This window comes from Talpa occidentalis, unplaced genomic scaffold, assembly GCF_014898055.3.
Source record: "Talpa occidentalis isolate TD23 unplaced genomic scaffold, MPIMG_talOcc4v2.1 talOcc4.12, whole genome shotgun sequence".
Classification (NCBI taxonomy): Eukaryota; Metazoa; Chordata; class Mammalia; order Eulipotyphla; family Talpidae; genus Talpa; species Talpa occidentalis.
Window position 1 is genome coordinate 103,330,178 of NW_023601212.1, and position 19,601 is coordinate 103,349,778.

General features: G+C 66.4%; 3 protein-coding genes and 1 pseudogene across 3 annotated transcripts; all 4 read right to left on the minus strand.

Moving 5' to 3' along the window:
• Nucleotides 1–1,911: 1,911 nt before the first annotated feature.
• Nucleotides 1,912–2,700, minus strand: LOC119240250 (hemoglobin subunit alpha). The gene is made up of 3 exons (XM_037504621.2): nt 2,564–2,700; nt 2,244–2,448; nt 1,912–2,128 (listed from the first exon to the last, which is right to left on the minus strand). Exons 1-3 carry the CDS (start codon nt 2,656–2,658, stop codon nt 2,000–2,002), a joined length of 429 nt encoding a protein of 142 aa, XP_037360518.1. The 5' UTR covers nt 2,659–2,700; the 3' UTR covers nt 1,912–1,999.
• Nucleotides 2,701–3,794: 1,094 nt separating this feature from the next.
• Nucleotides 3,795–4,436, minus strand: HBM (hemoglobin subunit mu). Its single transcript, XM_037504622.1, has 3 exons — nt 4,345–4,436; nt 4,054–4,258; nt 3,795–3,965 (listed from the first exon to the last, which is right to left on the minus strand). The coding sequence occupies exons 1-3, from the start codon at nt 4,434–4,436 to the stop codon at nt 3,837–3,839; spliced, it is 426 nt and encodes a 141-aa protein (XP_037360519.1). The 3' UTR covers nt 3,795–3,836.
• Nucleotides 4,437–5,024: 588 nt separating this feature from the next.
• Nucleotides 5,025–5,883, minus strand: LOC119240253 (hemoglobin subunit zeta). The gene is made up of 3 exons (XM_037504623.1): nt 5,767–5,883; nt 5,341–5,545; nt 5,025–5,241 (listed from the first exon to the last, which is right to left on the minus strand). Exons 1-3 carry the CDS (start codon nt 5,859–5,861, stop codon nt 5,113–5,115), a joined length of 429 nt encoding a protein of 142 aa, XP_037360520.1. The 5' UTR covers nt 5,862–5,883; the 3' UTR covers nt 5,025–5,112.
• A 6,097-nt stretch (nt 5,884–11,980) lies between these two features.
• Nucleotides 11,981–12,723, minus strand: LOC119240254 (hemoglobin subunit zeta-like; annotated as a pseudogene).
• Between the last annotated feature and the right edge of the window lie 6,878 nt (nt 12,724–19,601).

A 19,601-nucleotide genomic window follows, 5' to 3' on the forward strand; every position in this document is an offset into this window, starting at 1 on the left:
GGGGGGCGGGGGCTCGAGCCGCCGCAGGTCCCGCGCGCACCCGCCGCTTCACGCTGCACCCACCTTCCAGGAAGCCGGGAGGTGGGTCGCGCTGGTCCCCACACCGAGCACACCACACCTGCCGCCCCTGAGCGTCCCTAGCACCAGGCTGCGCGCCCCTGCTTGGGGCCTCGGGGTCGCGCGCGCGCAGCGCAGATCTGGGAAAGAACGTGCCACCGAGGGAGGGTGGAGCGGCCTCGCCACCCCTGCGCCCGGCATTGCCGCGGGTCCTAGCTCAGCGCACACCAGAAGGACCGCGGGAAGCCTCCAGGCCCTTCCCCCACGCTGCTCGCCTCCGTCCTGCTCCGGACTCCCGTAGTCCACAGCGCTCACCACGCTGTCAGGCGACCCTCAGTCCAGTTGGGGCATAATGAGGGCCCCTTCTCGGGGGACTGGTGTGGGCACAGAAGGGGGCAGGGACCCGCGTGGCTGTCAGCTTAGCTGAGATCCTGGGGCACCACTGGGCGCCACACTGGAGGGCAACATTGGGTGCAGCTGGGCAGCCCCTGTGGGCCGCGGCCAGGACAGGCTCCTGTGGCCACAGGTGTAAATGGGAAGATGAGATGTGGGGGTGATGGGCTGGGGGCGGGGGCAGGGATTCCAGCTGCCCTCTCCTAGCTAGAGGGAGCAGGTCCTTGCCAAGCAAGACCCGGGACCCCGAGTAAAGGCCATGGAGTCCACCCACGTGTCTGCCCCTGGGGACTGGGCCCCCTGATCTTCCCCCAGGGCCTTTGCTCAGACCTGCCCTGTCCAGCGCAAGTGACGGTCAGCGCAGGTTGGACAAGGAAGGAAGCAGCTCAGACAAGCTCCCAGGGCTCCCCTGCTCTCCTCCAGGGCGGCAGCCCCCTGTGTCCCCCAGAGCCCCCCAAACCCAGCCCCCACCCCTGCCAGCCCTCCCTGTCGTGTTTGTCCCCATCCTGCGGCCCAATCCCAGCTCTGAAGAGCAAAAAGGGCTAGAGAATGAGCAGTGGGGCAGCAGGGACACCCCCAGATCTGGGAGGACCTCTCCTGCCACTCACCCCAGTCTCCTTGCCCCGAGGCCTTTTCAAGGTGACACTGGCTGGTGGCACTTGGCCCAGGCCCCGAACCCTCACTCGCGAGGAGCTGGCCCATGGGCGAAGGGAAAGACAAAGGCCTTCCGACCGGTGCCTGAATCCACAGCTAGGAGGGGCCTGTCCCCAAGCGGCGGCGCAGAGCTGGCCAGGGCAGGCCGCCGGCGGAGCTGAGGGGTGCTGGGGCCGCGAGGAGCCTGCCCGCCCCACACCTCAGGGTGCGGCCATGGTGGGCGTTAGCTCGGTCCTCAAGTGTTTTTCTGCCTAAATAAAGTGGCGTTGGGCTGTGGGCAGAGGAAAGGAGACCGTGTCCGGGGGATGAGAGCCCCTGAGCTCCCGGACACACCCAGGCGGGGGCGCCCCAGGGGGCGGCACCCTCGAGCCATGGAGCGCTGTGGTCTGTGGCCCTGCGCCTGGCGGCTCTTTGCCTGACCTCACAGCCCTGAGGCCAGAGTGGGGTGAACAGTGAGCTCCCCACGCGCCCCTGGAGTGCAGGAGCAGGGCCTCTGCCCCCAGGCTCCCCTCCTGCCCTGCCCTCTGCCCCATGGGGCCCGCCAGGGCTCCGAACGCTGGGCCTGGGCGGCCAAGGTGCCGGAGGGAGCACCTAGTTTTGTGGGTGGTTTTGCTTTGATGTGGGGTGAGTTCGTTTGCCTGGGATCAGCCAGGAGACGTGAAAGCGGGTGTCGATCTTGGGTCTCCCTTCCTCACCCCAGGAGGAAAGTTTCAGTGGGGTCCGCGCAAGAACCCAGGCCACCTGAGCCCTCCCGCCTCCAGCTCCCCGTTCCCATCCCCCTCCCCGGAGGCGCGCGGCAGGTCGTCGCGGACACAGACACCCCAGGCACGGACTGCGCCGCTCAGACTTTATTCAAGGGCAGGAAGTGGGGGGCGCCGGGGCGCCTGGCTCCGGCTTAACGGTACTTGGAGGTCAGCACGGTGCTCACGGTGGCCAAGAACTTGTCCAGGGAGGCGTGGACAGCAGGGGTGAAGTCGTTGGGGTGGTGGCAGGCCAGGGTCACCAGCAGGCAGTGGCTCAGGAGCTGCGGAGAGGCGGGGCGTCAGGCGTCGCCCGACCAGCCGCCTCAGCCCCCTGCGCCCCGCACCCCCAGGCGCCTCAGCCCCCTGCGCCCCGCACCCCCCAGGCGCCGCGCGCACCTTGAAGTTGACGGGGTCCACACGCAGCTTGTGCGCGTGCAGGTCGCTCAGGGCGGACATGGCGCCGGGCAGGTCGTCCAGGTGGCCCACGGCGTTGGTGAGCGCGTCGGCCACCTTCTTGCCGTGGGCTTTCACCTGGGCGGAGCCGTGGCTCAGGTCGAAGTGGGGGAAGTAGGTCTTGGTGGTGGGGAAGGACGTGAAGGTCCTGCGGAGAAGGGAGAGCGGGAGGTGGTGGGGCGCGGGCGCCGGCGGGGAGGCCGCGGCGGGCCGGGCCGGGCCGGGCCGGGCCGGGCTGGGCCGGGCAGGGCGAGGGCGCTCACCTCTCCAGGGCCTCGGCGCCGTACTCGCCGGCGTGGGCGCCCACCTTGTCCCAGGCGGCCTTGATGTTGGACTTGTCGGTCCCGGACAGCACCATGGCGAGCTCTGTCTGAGTCTGGGTCAGAAGCAGAAGTGCGGGCTGGCGGCGGGCGCGCGCTCTTATGCCGGGGCGCCGGGGGCGCGCCCACCGGGGCCGCGCTCATTGGCTGGCGGGGAGCCAGGCCGGGAGCCGGGCGTGTGGGCGGCGCTCCCGGGCGGGGGTCCAGCTGCCAACGCCCCTCGCTGCCTCTGGAACTCGGGGTCCCCACGGCCCCGGGGCCTCCCACACCCACACGAAACGCTCCCCCCTCGCCGTTGTGGGGCTGCGCGGGGGCTGCTTGCGAGCGGGCGGGCGCAAACCGGCTCCCGTCGCGCCCCGCTGCGCGGCCCCAGGGCTGTGCGCCCCGCGGCAGGAGTGGGGGAGCGGACGGCTGGGGCGGCCCCACACCTCCGGGGGCGGGTGGGGCTCCTGTGCTCCCTGCACCCCCTGGTTGTTAGCTCGGGATGAGTTTGGGGAAGTCCGGGCTGGGCCCCGCCTGGCCCCCGCGGCAGCGGCTCTGGCTCTGCGCGGCGCCCGGAGCCCTGGGGCGGTTGGCTGCGGGGCCTCGGCCACCACGCGGGCCCGGGGCGGGGCCGGGGCACCAGGGCCTCTGCCGTGGGTGGGCTCGGCCAGGCACGTGCCAGCGTCCCCCAGCTGGTCGGCCGTGGCGGTGGGGCGTCCTCCGCGCCCGGGCGAGGCCCAGCGGAGGGGAGGGCTCAGGGGCAGGGGTGTGGAGGGCGGGAAGGGGAGGGGAGAAGCTGGGAGGGACGGAGGTGCGGGCTGAGCCTGGACTCCGACCACGGTGTGGCCGCACGAGCCAGGGCCTGGATTCCCAAGGCCGGCAGCGCCGGCCGGGCGGGCTGGAGCGAGCAGGAACGCGGGTGTCCTCGGCGACGGCGAGGCCCGCCCACGAGCAGCGGAAGCCCCCCGGCGCCGCTCGTCCCGCCCCAGCCCTGCCGCGGGGCCGCTGCTCCCACCCCGGCCCGCCCGGCCCTGCCAGAACCGCCAGTGAGAACCGCGGGCCTCGGAGCGCGCAGGCCCGGGCCTCGGCGCCCTGGCCGGCAAAGGCTCGGGGTCGGCCTGAGGTCTCGGAGCGCCCCGCGGGACCGGGGTGCCCCCCCAACACTGCCCAAAGACCAGGCGGGGCTCGGAGGTTGGGCCTGTTTATTGACCGCATAGCCTGGGCGGGGCCGCGCTCAGCGGTACTTCTCGGTCAGCACCGCGGCCACCGCGCTCAGGAACTTGTCCCACGCCGCCTGCATCTCCACCGTGAACTCGCCCTGCAGGTGGGAGGCCAGCACCACCTGGAAGCACTGGATCAGCAGCTGCGGGGCGGGCGGGGCGCGGTGGGTGAGCCGGCCCAGCCCCGCGCCGCCCCCGCCCGCGCCCGCCCCGCCCCGCCCGCGCGCTCACGGGGAAGTCGGCGGGGTCCACGCGCAGCACGTGCGCGTGCAGGTGTGCGAGCGGGCTCAGGGCGGCGCGCAGGTCGTCCAGGTGCTGCACGGCCACGCCCACCGCCGCGAGCATGCGCCGGCCGTGGCTCCGCAGCCGCTCCTCGTCCAGGCAGGTGCCCGGCCGCTGGAAGTAGGTCTTGGTGCTGGGGTACACCGTGAAGAGCCTGCGGGGCGGGGCGGTGAGTGGCCCCCGGCCGCGCCGCCGACCGCGGGAGCCCCGCCCAGCGCCGGCGCGGCCCCGCCCACCCACCTGAGCAGCAGCTCCGCCCCGAACGGCGCCTCGTGGCCGGCGATCAGGTCCCACACCTGCGCGACGTGGGCGCGCTCCTGGGCGCTGAGCATGGCGCTGGCGTGGCGGGCTCTGGGGCCCCGCCCGCCGCCCGGCTCCTTATACCCGCCGCCTCCGCGCCCCGCCCGCCCTTATCTGCGGGCGCGCGGGACCCCCGGCGGCGCGGGGAGAGGCGCCAGGCCGGCACTGACTCACGCAGCTGGGGGTGCGGAAGGGCGCGGGCACACTCTGGGGGATCCGTGGTTCCTCCCCTGCGGGCAGACTTGCTCCTCCGCTGGAGGGAGCCGGTGGAGACCCTGAGAGAGTGCGGGCCGGGGCGGCTTCTTCCCGCCGCCGCGCGCGAGCCAGGATCGGGAGCCTGGGTGCGGTCCCCCGAGCCCCACACGAACCCACCGGGTTAAATGAAGTGACGGTCGTGGAGCAATTTGGGGGAAGGGAGAGATGCGCAAACTCTCATCTCACCAGAAAAAAAGCGCGGGCGGATTTGGGGCCGCACCTCGGGGCCTGAAGGCGCACGGCCACCCCAAAGGCCCTCGAAGCGGCCTCGATCGCCCTGGCGCTTCCTGCGCTCAAGCCCCCACCCAGCCCCTCACGTCCTCCGCCCCCGTCCCCAGCACGGACAACGCAGGCCCCAGTTCTCATCCTCATCCCTTTATTGGGGAGTAAACAGAAGATGCGGGAGGGTTCGGGGAGAGCAGAGGGCGCGGCGTGGCCCCGCGGGCGGCGCGCTCAGCGGTACTTCTCGGTCAGCACGGCGGACACGACGGACAGGAACTTGTCCCAGGCGGCGTGCGCGTCGGCCGTGAAGTCGGCGGGGCAGCGCGCGGCCACGGTCACCAGCAGGCAGTGGGACAGGAGCTGCGGGGCGGGCGGCTCAGCGCGGGGGGCGGGGGGGTGGGCCGACCGCGCCCCCGCCCCGCGCAGGTCCCGCCCGCGCGCCCGCCCGCCCGCGCCCACCTTGAAGTTGACGGGGTCCACGCGCAGCACGTAGGCGTGCAGCTCGCTCAGCGGGGCCAGCGCGCGCGCCACGTCGTCGATGCTCCGGACCGCGTCGCCCACGGCGGCCGCCACCTTGGCGCCGTGCGCCCGCAGCTGCGCGGAGCCCGCGTGCAGGTCGAAGTGCGGGAAGTAGGTCTTGGTCTGCGGGAAGCTGGTGAAGAGCCTGGCGCGGGCGGAGGGCGTGAGCCGGCGCGGCCCGACCCCCGCGCCCCGGCCCCCGCGCCCGCGCCCCGCGAGCCCGAAGGCGCGGGTCCCGCGGGTCCGCGGGCGGTGGTCGGAGTCGCCGGCGCCCCGCCCCGCCTGCGCGGGCCGCGCGGCCCCCAGGCCTGTCCGCGCCTCGGCGGTTCCTCCCCCTCGCCCACCCGCCCCCCCGCGCCCAGTCACCTCTCCAGGGCCTCGCTGCCTATGGCGTCGGCCTGCGCGGCGATCTTGCCCCACATGGCCAGGATGATGGTCCTCTCAGCCGTGGTCAGAGACATGGTGGCTGCTGAGCGAGGCGGGGTGGCACACGGGCCTGGTGGGCTCGGCTCCCGGCCCCTTATATGAGGAGCGGGAGGGGGCCGCAGCCAGGGGCCTGGGGTGCAGCGTCTTATCAGATGGGGCCTGTGGGCCAGCCTGGGGCCTGGGGGGGGGCGGCGAGGGGCTATCTCTGCAGCCGGCCAGAGGGGTGTGGGCCGCAGCCTGACCCCAGTCCCCCGGAGATAGGGTCCAGATGGAGCAATGCTGGCCCCACAGCCTAGCCTCTGGGAGGCTGCTCTGCTGGTCCTGAGAGGGAGGCCAGGGACACCCTCCCTCCCTCAGCCTCTGACTTGCTTGGTGGGCCCCAGTGGAGGCTGAGGGCCTGGCCAGCAGGCCCAGCCTTCCCAGCACTGAGACGCCGGTGAGGTTGTCCAGCCACGGGTGCTATTAGGTGCTTGGAGTCAGGCTGGTGCCCGGCTGACAGCCATGGTGTGGCCTTCATGTGCACAGGCACCCGCACAGTTGGTGTGGCCCCCCGACTGCGGTGCTCCCCCACATCTGGGCCTGCGCCCCCACCTCCCTGGCTGCCGGGACAGCAGTGCGGGGACTGGCGAGGCTCCTGACAGCTGCTGCGTGTCCCTGCGAGGTGCTTGCGTGTTGTTGGAGAGCTGACTTACGCATAATAAACATTTCCTCACAGCACATTGTTTTTGAATATAAATGTTTCAATAAGGGAGAAGGCAGGTGCACAGCGACGATGATTTTATAAGAGAAGGAAGCGCTGAGGGACCCAGGGGTGCCCCCCCCCGGGTGCTGCTTTGGGCTCCCTGGTCCTTGTCCCGTGTCTGTCTTCTGAGGCTTCCACTCAGCGCCCCAGGCTGCCCAGACCCTGGTCTCGGTGCCTGAGCGGGGCCTGGGGCCCCCTGGCAGGGGCTTCGGTGGAGTTGGGCCGTGCCTGGCCCTTTACCTGCTGCCACCACCGTGGCCGAGCGCCCCGTGTGGCCCCTGGACTCTTCCCTCTCACTGCCAGCGATCAGCCCACGTGGTGTGTCTGTGCCTGGTCTTGCGCAGGCCTCCCTCTCCATGCACCCCCTTCCCTCTCCACATTTTCCTCGACTGCTTGGAAGACACACTCCCTGAAGACTCTGGTAGCTCGGGGACCCCGCAGCCCCGCCAGGGCCGCCTGTGGGCTCAGCATGGTCCTCCGGCAGCCCAGTGGCCACAGCAGGCTCAGGCAGGGCGCCGGTCCCGCCTCTTAAAATTCCTCCTGCGAGAATCGGGTGTGTGAGGCAGGGGCTGGGCGAGCCGGCGGGGGCGGCTGGGCATGCAGAGATGGTGAGTCTCCCCAGAAAGTCCACCTGGATGGCCCGGCCGCAGCTCCTCCCCGAAGGGGCTGGGCGTCCTTTGAACTCCCAGAAGTGCAGGCAGGAGCCAGGAGAGACCGCCCCATGGCTCCGGGGTACGCCTTGATGGGAGCCTAAGAGCAGAAGGCGAGGGGTCCCCCAGCCCCTGGGGTTACAGCACCCTCCTCCTGTGGGGTGTCCTGAGTCCTGTCTCCCCTCTGTCCAGGTCGGTCCAGCAGGCAGGCAACCTCCCAGCCTCTGCTGAGGTAGCCCCAGGAGTGCCCATGGCCCCTGCTGCTCCACCCTACTTTTTTCTCCTGGTCTGTGTCCTGAGCCCCCCAAACTGTGCTGTAGTGCCGCAGACAGGCCAGCCAATGCTGTTCTCTGCGATTAAGGAAGACTTGAATCTGCAGCAGGGGGAGGCTGGGGAGAGCCGTCGAGAGCAGCTCTGCCTCTCACTCTCCGGGCCCAAGCGTTTATTAAAGATATGAACAAAGGAAAGAAAACACAATTGTGGTTTTGCTGGTACAGATTAAAAATAAGCAACCTCTGAAAACAAGTTTTCCTGGTTAGTGGGGATCATGCGCCCAAGCCAGCTCATCCTCAGAGAACAGGAGTCAGTTCTGGGAAGAAGCTCTGTTTGCAGAACCACTAACGTCCTGGAGGTCCTGTGCAGAGTCCACAGGTGCTCTCCACAGCCCTGAGGGGCGGCAGCAAACACTGAAGTATTTGCTTCTAGGGTGGGGTGTCCATGCCCAGTCACTGCCCTGGCCCTCTGCCCTCATCACCTCCAGCGTCCGCCACTGGCCCCCTGTCCCACCAGATGGTCCCCTGCCTCCCGCCCTGCCCCTGCTGGACCCCACCGCTCACCCACCCTGGTGGGGGGACGGCTCCTGCCCCCCTGTGCCCCTCCCTGTCCCTCCTGCCACCCTGCTGCTCAGGCCCAGCCCACAACCCCTCTGAGAGGCACCGGCCTCACAGCCCCCAGTCTCGCCTGGACAGCAATGCAAGGAGGGACACGTGAGGGACACTCGCACGGGTGCCAGCGGGCAGGAGGGCTGCCCCAAGAGGGACAGGTCTGCTAAGAGTGGCCTGTGTGGCCGCAGGCGGGCCCTTGGGGAGCGGCCCCTGCTGAGGGGTCAGGAGAAGCCCTGGCATGTTCAGGTCACAGCAGGCAGGGGCTGCTGCCCTGCGGAGGGAGAGAGTTGGTGAAAAGGAGCCTCTGCACACTCGCAGGCGGGCACGAGGGCCGCTGCTGCCCTTTTTCAAAAAATTTTTTATTTTGGGCCTCCCTGGTGGCGCAGGCGGTAGAACGCCGCGCTGTGAAGCTGTCCACAGGCTCTGCAGCGTGGTTTGATCCCGGCCGGCCGGCGAGAATCCCACATGGTGCGGCAGGCCTCTCCTGTCTCGCCCGCTGCTCCCCGCAGCAGTGTGTTTCATCAGTCTGCCTGTTCTGCTCCCGACTCTGTCCTCTCACCCTCCCGCGCATCTGGCCTGTACCCCGGTTCTTGTATAAAAATAAATGAATCTTTAAAAAAAAATCTTTATTTTGTGTAGAAGAACTGGTGTGCAGGCCAGAGGTGGGGGTGAGAGGACTCCCCAGAGACAAGGTGGGGAGCAGAGCAGGCGGGTCACTGCTGAGAAGCAGCGGGGAGACCGGAGAGGTCTGCTGTGCCCTGTGGGTCAGCTCCTGGCTGGGGATGGAACTCGTGCTGCAGCAGCTGTGGACACTTCGCAGCGCTGAGACTTACCCCTGCGCTCCAGGGAGGCCCCAGTGAAGCTCAATTTTTGACAAGCAAAAGACATAATCAAAACCAAATAAATAAATAAATTTTTAAAAGAAAAGTTCAGGCCTCCCTGGTGGCCTGGGGGTCAGTCTCAGGCGGTCACCACTGCGGCCTGGCCAGGAGCTGACCCAAGGGGTGCAGCAGCCCCCTCCTGTCTCCCACCGCCCCTCAGCAGTGTGTCTCAGTGGACCCGCGTGTTCCGCTCCCCACTCTGCCTCTGGGGAGTCCTCTCACCCCGCGCCTCTGGCCTGGTCTTCTATGCAAAAAAACAAAAAAGTTGAAAATCCTGAAGAAGAAAGAAAGAAAAGTCCGACCTCGCTGGCTATTGGGGAAAAGCAAATCCTAAGCGCACCGCCCCAGCCCAGGCCCAGCGGCACAGCCTCCAGGACGCTATTTCAAAGGCCGAAACAGCACGACAGGGCGGCGGGGCTGGGGTGGGAGGGCGAGCGGAGCGCCGCCCTGTCTGCAGGTTGGGTGCGCCCCGCGGGGCAGAGAACCGGCCCCTCCGAGAAGAAGGGCGCGTGGGGCGCCGCGGACTCTCCTGAGGGGCGCTCTCCTGAGGGGCGCTCTCCTGGGGCGCGCTCTCCTGGGGCGCGGGGGGGAGGGGCCGTCGTGTGCCCGGGATGCGCGTAGCCACCACAGGCCTGGCGGGGGCGGGGGCGCGGCACAGGGGCGGGTGGGGCCTGGGCGCGCGGTGGGCAGCGCGCCCAGGAGGCCAGGGCGGCTCCCTAGCGTAGGCTTCTTGGCCCTCTTTGCGGTCAGGGAGTGACGGAGCCCGTGGTCTGGGAACCCGGCCGCCCCTGTGCCCAGAGCGCGTGGCCGGCCGAGCGTGATGACCGAGCTTGAATCCCGGAGGAGGCGGCTCTGTCCGGGCTCTGCCCTAGCCGGCGGCCCCTGTGGAGTGGTCCCCAAGGCAGGGCTCGCCTCCGTCCGGTCTGGCACCCCAGGCGTGATAGTCCGCGGCTGCTGGCAGGAATCCCTTCTCCGCTGCGCCCAGCACGTTTCCCTGGCTCGTTGGGACGCCAGGGCCTGGTGGACGTTGGTTGACCCAGTCTCCACCACTGCAGTTGTTAACTTCACTGTTGGGGCTGTCTCTGATGCTTTCCGGGATCCCCTGGCGCCTCTGGTCACACCCCGGCCTGGGGCCGCTGGCCCAGCCCCTAACCTTGTGGGGCCTGTGCTGGCTTCAGCCTTACTGGGGTGCCCGAGTTGGGGAGCCTTAGGACCGGTCCCTGCCAGGAGACCTGCTGTTGGGATGTTCCTTTTCTTTCTTTCTTTCTTTTTCTTTAAGATTTATTTATTTATTTACGGTACAAGAGCTGGGGTGCAGGCCAGAGGTGGGGAGTGAGAGGACTCCCCAGAGACAGAGTGGGGAGTGGAACAGGCGGGTCCACTGACACACACTGCTGAGGGGCAGCGGGAGGTGGGGGGGGTGTCTGCTGCGGCCCGTGGGCAGCTCCCGGCCGGGGATGGGCGGTGACAGAGACAGCCTGAGACACCCCCGGACCCCTGGAGGCCAACGCGGGAATTTGGATGAAGGTAATTGGGGGCAGTGTGTGGTCATGCTGTGTCAAGGGTGGTTGAGACCTGACTCAGCCCCTGGAACAGGGGCCTTGGAGGGCTCTAGTGTAGCCCGCATTGGGCGGCCCCCCACAAGGATGTCAGGGTGTTTTCTCATCACTCCTCCTCCCCCCACAGTCACCCCCTAATCATCTTTGCCTTTTTTTCACAGTGGCTTGGATGGCTTGAAAATGTTTGGAGAAAATTTCAGGCCACGCTGTGCCCTGTCACCACTGCCCAGCACGCTGGGAGTCCGGCCTGGGCCTGTCCCAGGTCTGTGCCCCGAGGCCCTGGGAGGACCCTGACCTGCACAGGCCGCTGTGTCCCCGCAGCCTGTCCTCAGTGCCCGTCTTCATGTTCCCTCCTTTGGAGTGATGCGGGTGGGGAGTGGGGAGCGCACGCGCGCGTGCGTGTGTGTGTGTGTGTGTGTGTGTCCGGCCTCATGGGGATTGGGTCCATGGGGCGGTGGGGGCACAGGGGGCGGGGCTGCGTGGGGGGCTTGGGAGCCTGGACCCCATGCCTGGTGGCCAGACTCCCAGCGTGCCATTCCCAGCTTATCTTCTCACCATTTCTTTATACAAAAATAAGCAAACACATGCCACACGCTCACATTCCTGGGCCCTCCCTCAGGCTGGGGACACCACATGTGTGCACAAGTGTGCACGTGCAGCGCGCACGCCCCTCCTTTTCACAGAAAAGCCTCCAAGCTTGCTCTTCCCTCGCGCGCTCTGAGCCCCTGCCTGGGCCGTGCCTCTCCCCACGGGCACCCCTGTGCCATGGTCCCGGCTTAGCCAGTCGCTGGGTGATGCTGGGACCCAGCGTGGGCCAGGGCGGCCACTGGGCACACAGAGGGCCGGCCTGTAGTTCAGTGAGAACAGCTGAGTCCCTCAGTGTCTGTTTCTGTGAACTGTGGTCTGACTGTGTGTGCCCTGTGTGTACCCCACTAGAGCGTCAGGCCCTGGGCTGGGGGGGGGTCTTCCTTTCGGCCCTGCATCTGTAACCTGGAAAAGGCTTGGGGTCCCACACCAGGAGGGTGTGTGTGAGGGGGAGAGGAAGGCCGGCGCTCCAGCAGCACATTCTGGGAATCCACGAAAGGAGAAAGGCCCGCAGGGGTCCGGGGGAGGCAGAGGGGCACAGAGCTGCCTGGCTGCAGCGCCCCTACCCCAGACGGAAGGGCCGGGTGCCTCTCTGCCACCCTGTGCCGACCCCCAGCGCCCCCAAGCCCCAGGAGCTGACCTCTGCCCGGCACACCCCGGACGGGGAGCAGGGCCACCGCGCCAGGGACCTCGAGGCAGCCTGCGTGCCCCCCAACCGCCGCCGCCCCCTTGGTGGCCCAGTGACCACAGAGACCAGAGGGTGTTGATTCCTTTACTGGCACTTCACAGGGGAGGGGGGCGGCGGGGCCCCTGAACAGGGAGAGGGCGCGGCGTGGCCCCGCGGGCGGCGCGCTCAGCGGTACTTCTCGGTCAGCGCGGCGGACACGACGGACAGGAACTCGCCCCAGGCGGCGTGCGGTCGGCCGTGAAGTCGGCGGGGCAGCGCGGCCACGGTCACCGCAGGCAGTGGGACAGGAGCTGCGGGCGGGCGGCTCAGCGCCGGGGGCGGGGGGGGGGGGCGACCGCGCAGGCCCCGCCCCGCGCCCACCCCCACCCCCACCCCGCCCGCCCGCGCCCACCTTGAAGTTGACGGGGTCCCCGCGCAGCACGTAGGCGTGCAGCTCGCTCCGCGGGGCCAGCGCGCGCGCCACGGCGTCGATGCTCCGGACCGCGTCGCCCACGGCGGCCGCCACCTTGGCGAGCTGCGCGGAGCCCGCGTGCGGGTCGAAGTGCGGGAAGTAGGTCTTGGTCTGCGGGAAGCTGGTGAAGAGCCTGGCGCGGGCGGAGGGCGTGAGCCGGCGCGGCCCGACCCCCGCGCCCCGGCCCCCGCGCCCGCGCCCCGCGAGCCCGAAGGCGCGGGTCCCGCGGGTCCGCGGGCGGTGGTCGGAGTCGCCGGCGCCCCGCCCTGCCTGCGCGGGCCGCGCGGCCCCCAGGCCTGTCCGCGCCTCGGCGGTTCCTCCCCCTCGCCCACCCGCCCCCCGCGCCCAGTCACCTCTCCAGGGCCTCGCTGCCTATGGCGTCGGCCTGCGCGGCGATCTTGCCCCTCATGGCCAGGATGATGGTCCTCTCAGCCGTGGTCAGAGACATGGTGGCTGCTGAGCGGGGCGGGGTGGCACACGGGCCTGGTGGGCTCGGCTCCCTGGGGTGCAGCGTCTTATCAGATGGGGCCTGTGGGCGGCAGCCTGGGGCCTGGGGCCTGTGGCCTGGGGGGGGCGGCGAGGGGCTATCTCTGCAGCCGGCCAGAGGGATGGGGGCCGCAGCCTGACCCCAGTCCCCCCGAGATAGGGCCCAGCCTCCTGGGGGCCATGCCTGTGGACAGGCTGCTGCCCGGTCTTGCCCATTTCAGACCCCAAGACGGGACGCAGCGGCCCCTTTGGGGTCGGGTCACTGTGGCGGGGTCCTGGGCCTCGCAGGAGCCTGTCACTGCCCGCACATGCTCTGTCCCCTGGTTTCCTGTGGGAAGCCAAGGTCTGGCCCTCCTGGCCGGGTGCAGTTGCCCTGGCAACCGGGTGTGAGTGGCTGTAGGGAGGCCCTCCTCTGGGCCTTGAGCGGCCAGCAGCCTTCAGTGGCTCGCGGTGCCCGAGCCCGGCTTCCCCAGTCCATTTAAACACAACAAAGTGGGCTCCTGGAGCTCAGCCCTGTGGGCCCCCCACTGCTGGGACACAGAGCACCAGCCACCCACATGGCCCCTGCTACAGACTGACCGCCTGCGCCACCCAGGACAGCACACACGGGGCGCATGCCCGTCCCGTCCAGCAGCTCCCCGCAGCCCCCCGGCCTCCTCTGGCCCACTCAGCATTGGGGCGGCTCCAGCTCAGCTGTGCCAGGAGCTGCTCCCCGGGCTCAGCGGCCCTGAAGGGGGGACACACGCACTGGTCCTGTCCGGGCGCCCCCCCACCCCCCGCGGTGCTGTTGGTTTTTTGGACTTTTTTTTTTTAAGATTTATTTATTTATGCATACAAGAGCTGGGGTGCAGGCCAGAGGTGGGGGGGGGTTGAGAGGATTCTTTAGAGACAGAACAGGCGGATCCACTGCTGAGGGGAGCAGCGGGGAGACAGGAGAGGTCTGCTGCGGCCTGGGGGTCACTCCCTGGCTGGGGATCGAACTTGTGCTGCAGAGGCTGTGGATAGCTTGCTAGGTTGTGTCTTAACCCCTTGTGCCACCAGGGAGGCCCCTTTTGGACATTTTTTTTTAAAGGCTTATTTATTTATACATACAAGAACGGGGGTGCAGGCCGGAGAGGGGGTGGGAGGACTCCCCAGAGACAGTTTGGGGAGCAGAGCAGGCAGATCCCTTTTGCCCCTTTTTAGATTGCATGGTCGTCTCTTGCTGGAGCGTCCTGAGACCCCACCCCTGCCAGCTGCGGCCTGGACATTGCTCCGGGCTGCGTGTCCAGCACCCCTGCCCACCAGGAGCGGCCGCCCAAGTGCCCATGGGGCCGCGGAGCTTCTCTGAGGATCCTGCTCCAGCCCCTGGGTGTCCCCTCCGCTGGCCCGTCTTGCAGCTGTGCTGCTCCTGGGTCCAGACAAGACGAGGACCTCAGCAGGAGAAACGCTGCAGCCCGTAAATTGGAAGGACTGGACACGTCCTCCTCCCGTCCTGTGCAGGGCTGATGCCACAGCCACCCTGCCCGGCACCCCCATGGATGCTGGCTCCGGGTGTGGCTGGTGGGTGCTGCCTGGCGAGGGCTCAGACTGGCTGCCACGCCCATGCAGGGTGCTGACCCCAGACATCCCAGGATGGGGATATGTCTCCAGTGCTGCATTACACGCGCAGATGGGAGCTGCTGGGATGTCCTGCGGGTGCTGTTCGGGGCCCGGGCTGCCATCTGGCCCTGGGTTCTGATCATATGCATAACTGGGGAGCTCTGGGCTCCCCCACTCCTGGGTGTCTCGGGGTGGACACAGCAGCAGGGGAGGCTGGAGGGCTGGGCGACGGGTGGGGCCTCCCTCCGGCACCCCAGGCCTGAGGGTGCCTGGACATGGGGCTGGGACTAGCTCCGGCTGCTCCCCGCCTGCCTGTGGCTGCGCCTCCTTGGGCGGGGCCTGCATTGCCGGGGTTGGCCTCAGATGTGGAAGGACCCGCCACTCCCAGTTACTGTGGGGGCATCTGGCAGCAGTGCTGGCTGCTCTGGCCGTGGGCTCTGGTCTTCCCTGGACAGGCGCTGGGGTCGTGAAGGCGAGGGCCACTGGGGCCACACCCACAGAGGCCTGTCTTTGTGGGTGTCTGCGCTCCAAACCCCAGCAGTACCTCCTGTCCACGCGGCCAGCCTCACCGGGCCTCAGCTGGGGTCTGGTGTCCTGTCGCCGCCTGGCCTGTCCAGACAGGCCCAGAGCCAGGAAGGCATGTGGGTGGCTGCCCCTGCTGGGGCTCGGCCATACCTGGCTAGGGTGAGCAATGACGGTCTGTGTCTCTGGGCCTGCTGGGCGTGGATGGCCCAGGTCACCCTGCGGGACATGTCGGGCAGTCTCCCCACTCCCGGGGCCTGCATCAGCTGCTTGTCTGGAGGAAGGCAACAGAGACCCGCCTGCTGCGGCGGTTCTGGCCAGGCTCTGGGCAGCCCAGGCCACTCGGGATGCGTGGTTGCAAGGTCCAGCTCCTCTTCCCTGGAGACTCCTCTGGCCTCCTGAGGCAAGACCCTTGTCGGGAGCCAGCCTGGACAGGGAGGGCAGACAGAACAGCCAGGGCCTGGCTCCTGCGCCACAGCCCTGAGGCACCGACCGGCGGGATAAGGGCTCAAGCTGCCTTGGGTGGCACCACCCGCCGGGCCCAACGTTTATCAGGCTAGCCGGGAGACCCCTCAGTGCCTGGCTCCTCTGCCGCCTGCTGGACCTCAGCTGGAGCAGGGACCAGGCCGGGTCTGTGCAGACAAGGGCCTGGGGGCTGGTGCTGACTGACCTTGGGGAGCCGAGGGACCTGGGCACAGCCTGATGAGTGCTTAGAGCCACTGAATTGTGGCCAGCCAGGCCTCTGTGGGGGGGTGGGGGGCCTGTCTGTGGGGGGGACCCTGTCCGTCCTGGGTGATTGAACAGGTTTTCTTTTTTTAAAAAAATCAACTATAAAAAAATTTATTTATGCATACAAGAGCAGGCCAGATGTGTGTGGGGGGTGAGAGGATTCCCCAGAGACAGAGTGGGGAACAGAAGAGGTGGATCCACTGAACCCCACTGCCAAGAGAGGTGCAGGGAGACAGGAGAGGTCTGCTGCGCCATGTGGGTTGCGCCCTGGCCAGGCATGAGCCAAGCTGCAGTGGCTGCTGATAGCTTGATAGGCTTAGACTTAGCCCTTGTGCCCCCAGGGAGGCCCTGGACAGGTGTTCTTTCCCTGGCCTTCTCTGTTTTTAAAGACACAGCTTGGGGGGTGAAAAGCAGCTAGGCCTGGAGGCTCCCTCTCGATTCTCCACTAGTGTCTGCAATCGATGGAGGTGGCCCTAATCTCTGACTCCTGGACACCGGACTCCACCCAAGCCTCCAGCCCTCCTGTCGGCCAGGCCTTTTCCCTCCTGCCTTGGCCGGCTCTCAGCCTGGGCGGGGCAGCACTTGTAGCCTTGAGGGCGCCTGTGTCCAACCATGGTCCCTGAGAGCTAAAAAGAGCTGCTTCTGAGCCCAGCTTCTTGGCATTTCCCCAAACAATAGCGTTTCTTTCTTTTTTTTTTTTTTAAAGATTTATTTATGCACACAAGAGCTGGGGTGCAGGCCAGAGTTGCAGGGGTGAGAGAACTCCCTAGAGACAGAGTGGGGAGCAGAACAGGCAGATCCACCGAACCCCACTGCTGAGGGGAGCAGCGGGGAGACAGGAGAGGTCTGCTGCGCCATGTGGTCACTTCCTGGCCAAGGCTGAAACTCAATGAGCTGCAGTGGCTGCAAACAGCTTCTTAGTGCTGAGACTAACCCCTGTACCCCCAGGGAGGCCCTCAACAGCTTTTCTGGCCTGGTCTAACTTCGCCCTGCTGGAGGAGTGTAACAGGGTGGTCCCCAGGAAAGTCTCCTATGTTTTGTGTTGATGCGGCGGATGGCAGAACCCATTTAGAATAGGCAGGTTTGCGGGGCTTGGGCTGCCCCTCTCCCTGTCCTATAACAGGAGGAAGCCTGGGGCCGCAGCCACACACACCCCTTCCCCCTTCCACCTGCACCCCTCCCCCCACGCCTGCCCCTTGGGCTGCTCTCCTGAGGCTGGGGGAGGGCACAGGGCAGCGGTGGAGCCGGGCAGGGGGCAGTCGCCACGCCTCTGAGCCGCCCAGGCTTCTGACCCCTGGGGATGGTCCCCTCACTGGAATTTTGAAGGTTTCATAACTGTCCCAATATTCATTTTGATGAACATTTTCATGAAATTTGATTTTGGAATTCTGTCTCATGTAGTGAGGTCTTCAAACATACACATATTTTTTTTTTAAAAAAAGATTTATGTATTTATACAAGAACCCGGGTACAGGCGAGATGCGCAGGAGGTTGAGAGGATTCACCAGAGACAGAGTGGGGAACAGGACAGGCAGACTGACGAAATACACTGCTGAGGGGAGCAGCGGGCGAGACGGGAGAGGTCTGCGCGCCATGTGGGACCCTCGCCCGACTGGCCGGGAATCGAACCGGTGCTTCAGAGGCTGCGGGCAGCTTCACAGCATGGCGCTCAACCGTCTGTGCCACCAGGGGAGGCCCCATACACGTATTTTTCAAATTAAAAAATAAATAATTCTTGGTCCTCCCAGGGCCCTGGATGTGTCAGTCTCAGGCGGTCACTGGCCAGGAGCTGACCCACAGGGCGCAGGAGCCCCCCGCCCTCATCTCCCGTTGCCCCTCAACAGTGTGTCTCTGAGGATGCACCTGTTCTGCTCCCCGCTCTGTCTCTGGGGAGTCCTCTTCCTGCCACCTCTGGCCTGCACCCCAGATCCTCTACACACACACACGTCTTAAAAACTCTGTTTTGATCAGCTGCTTTTTGGAAAGCAAACTTCTGACTCTTCCTCCCAGCCTGGGGCCCCAGGGCAGGGCGGCCTTATCAGCCCCTGCAAGCACCAGGCGGCCCCCACCCACTGCCAGCTGTGCACAGGCCCCTATCTCTGCCGCCCAGAGCAGCATTCTCTGGCACCAGCAGCCACAACAACCTGGGTGGGCTGCCGAGCTCACCCTCCTGGCCCCAGGCGGGGTGGGGGGGTGGGGGGGTTGGAGGGGTGCGGCTTGTCTAGCGGCTGAGAGGTCGAAATGGTGACCCTGGTGGTCCACAGCCTCTGCAGCGTGGGTTCGATCCTGGCCGGCCAGTGAGGGTCCCACATGGCGCGCAGACCAATCCTGCCTGGCCCGCTGCTCCCCTCGGCAGTGTATTTCATCAGTCCGCCTGTTCTGCATCCTGCTCTGTCTCTGGTGAATCCTCTCACCCTCCCGTGCATCTGGCCCATACTCTGGTTCTTGAATAAAATAAATAAATCTTTAAAAAAAAAATGGTGACCTTGGGCCTGGGGTTCAGCCGGCCTGCCCAGCCACCAGGTGCCATCCGCAGCCGCACAGTGTCGGAGATGGGGGACCCTGGCCCACATCTCAGGTGGGGAAACTGAAGCCAGACATGGAGATGGGCCTGAGCCCGCAGAGCCAGAACCCTGGGCTACACTGAGGAGCTGCTGCAGCGGGCCGTCCCCTGACTTCCAGGCCTCGAATTCCTTGCCTGGAAACATGTCACGACTATAGAGATGAACAGACCCGCTCAGAGAGCTGTGGGGCAGCGCCCCTGACCTGAGGAGTGCCGCTGCCAGGGCCAGCACTGGGAAGGCCACAGGACTCCCACAGGGGCAGTGGCCGGAGGGCCCACACAGAAGCCCCTTCTCACCTGGCCCCAGCTTTTACTTGTTTTTTCTTGTTTTCTTTTTTTTTAAGATTTATTTTTATTTATACAAGAGCTGGGGGACAGGCCAGATGTGCAGGAGGGTGAGAAGACTCACCAGAGACAGAGCGGGGAACAGAACAGGCAGACTGATGAAATCCACTGCTGAGGGGAGCCGCGGGTGAGACAGGAGAGGTCTGCTTGCCATGTGGGTTTCTTCCAGGCTGGCTGGGATTGAACCCGCGCCGCAGAGGCTGTGGACAGCTTCACAGCACTGCGCTCAACTACCTGCGCCACCAGGGAGGCCCCTGTTTTTTCTTTTCTTAATTGAGATGATTTGCAGAGGTAACCATTTTATATTTTTTTAAGAGTTCAGTTTGGGCCTCCCAGGGCCCTGGGGTCAGTCTCAGTTGGTCACCACTATGGCCCAGGCCCATCCCTGGCTAGGAGCTGACCCACAGGGTGCAGCAGCCCCTCCTGTCTCCCCACTGTCCCCTCATCAGTGGATCCACCTGTTCTGCTCCCCACCCTGTCTCTGGGGAGTCCTCTTACCCCCACACCTCTGGCCTAGACCCAGTTCTTCTACACACATACACACACACACACACACACACACACACACACACTAAAGAATTCAGCTTGTTTTCTTTTCTTTTTTTTGAAAAGATTTATTTATACATACAAGAACCAGGGTACAGATCAGATGTGTGGGAGGTGAGAGGATTCACCAGAGACAGAATGGGGAACAGGACAGGCAGACTGACCGAAATATACTGCTGAGGGGAGCAGTGGGCGAGACAGGAGAGGTCTGCCGCGCCATGTGGGCATCTCCCCGGCTGGCCGGGATTGAACCTGTGCTGCAGAGGCTGCGGGCAGCTTCACAGTGCTGCACTCAACACCCTGTGCCACCACGGAGGCCCTCAGCTTGTTTTCTTGCTAAGAATTCATTTTTTCAGTGAACTTGTTACAGCAGGGCCGGAGCCCAGTCCCACCATCTCCAGGGCCCTCCCGCTGGGGGCCAGGGTGCTGAGGATGGCGAGCAGGGCCAGTGCCAGCACAGACTCCACTGCTTCAAGCAGAGGGGCCAGTGGGATTCTGTGTGCTCACTGTGGGGTGCAGCCGACCTCACTGTGCAGTCAATGAACATTTTCTGCAGCCCCCCA

Excerpts from the sequence above, each read along its gene's own strand:
- LOC119240250 (XM_037504621.2), bottom strand. The coding sequence starts at position 2,658 with ATGGTGCTGTCCGGGACCGACAAGTCCAACATCAAGGCCGCCTGGGAC. Across the intron at positions 2,449-2,563 it reads GGCGCCGAGGCCCTGGAGAG|GACCTTCACGTCCTTCCCCA; the intron begins GTGAGCGCCCTC and ends CCTTCTCCGCAG. Across the intron at positions 2,129-2,243 it reads TGGACCCCGTCAACTTCAAG|CTCCTGAGCCACTGCCTGCT; the intron begins GTGCGCGCGGCG and ends GCCTCTCCGCAG.
- LOC119240253 (XM_037504623.1), bottom strand. The coding sequence starts at position 5,861 with ATGTCTCTGACCACGGCTGAGAGGACCATCATCCTGGCCATGTGGGGC. Across the intron at positions 5,546-5,766 it reads GGCAGCGAGGCCCTGGAGAG|GCTCTTCACCAGCTTCCCGC; the intron begins GTGACTGGGCGC and ends CGCCCGCGCCAG. Across the intron at positions 5,242-5,340 it reads TGGACCCCGTCAACTTCAAG|CTCCTGTCCCACTGCCTGCT; the intron begins GTGGGCGCGGGC and ends CCCGCCCCGCAG.
- HBM (XM_037504622.1), bottom strand. The coding sequence starts at position 4,436 with ATGCTCAGCGCCCAGGAGCGCGCCCACGTCGCGCAGGTGTGGGACCTG. Across the intron at positions 4,259-4,344 it reads GGGGCGGAGCTGCTGCTCAG|GCTCTTCACGGTGTACCCCA; the intron begins GTGGGTGGGCGG and ends CCCGCCCCGCAG. Across the intron at positions 3,966-4,053 it reads TGGACCCCGCCGACTTCCCC|CTGCTGATCCAGTGCTTCCA; the intron begins GTGAGCGCGCGG and ends CCCGCCCCGCAG.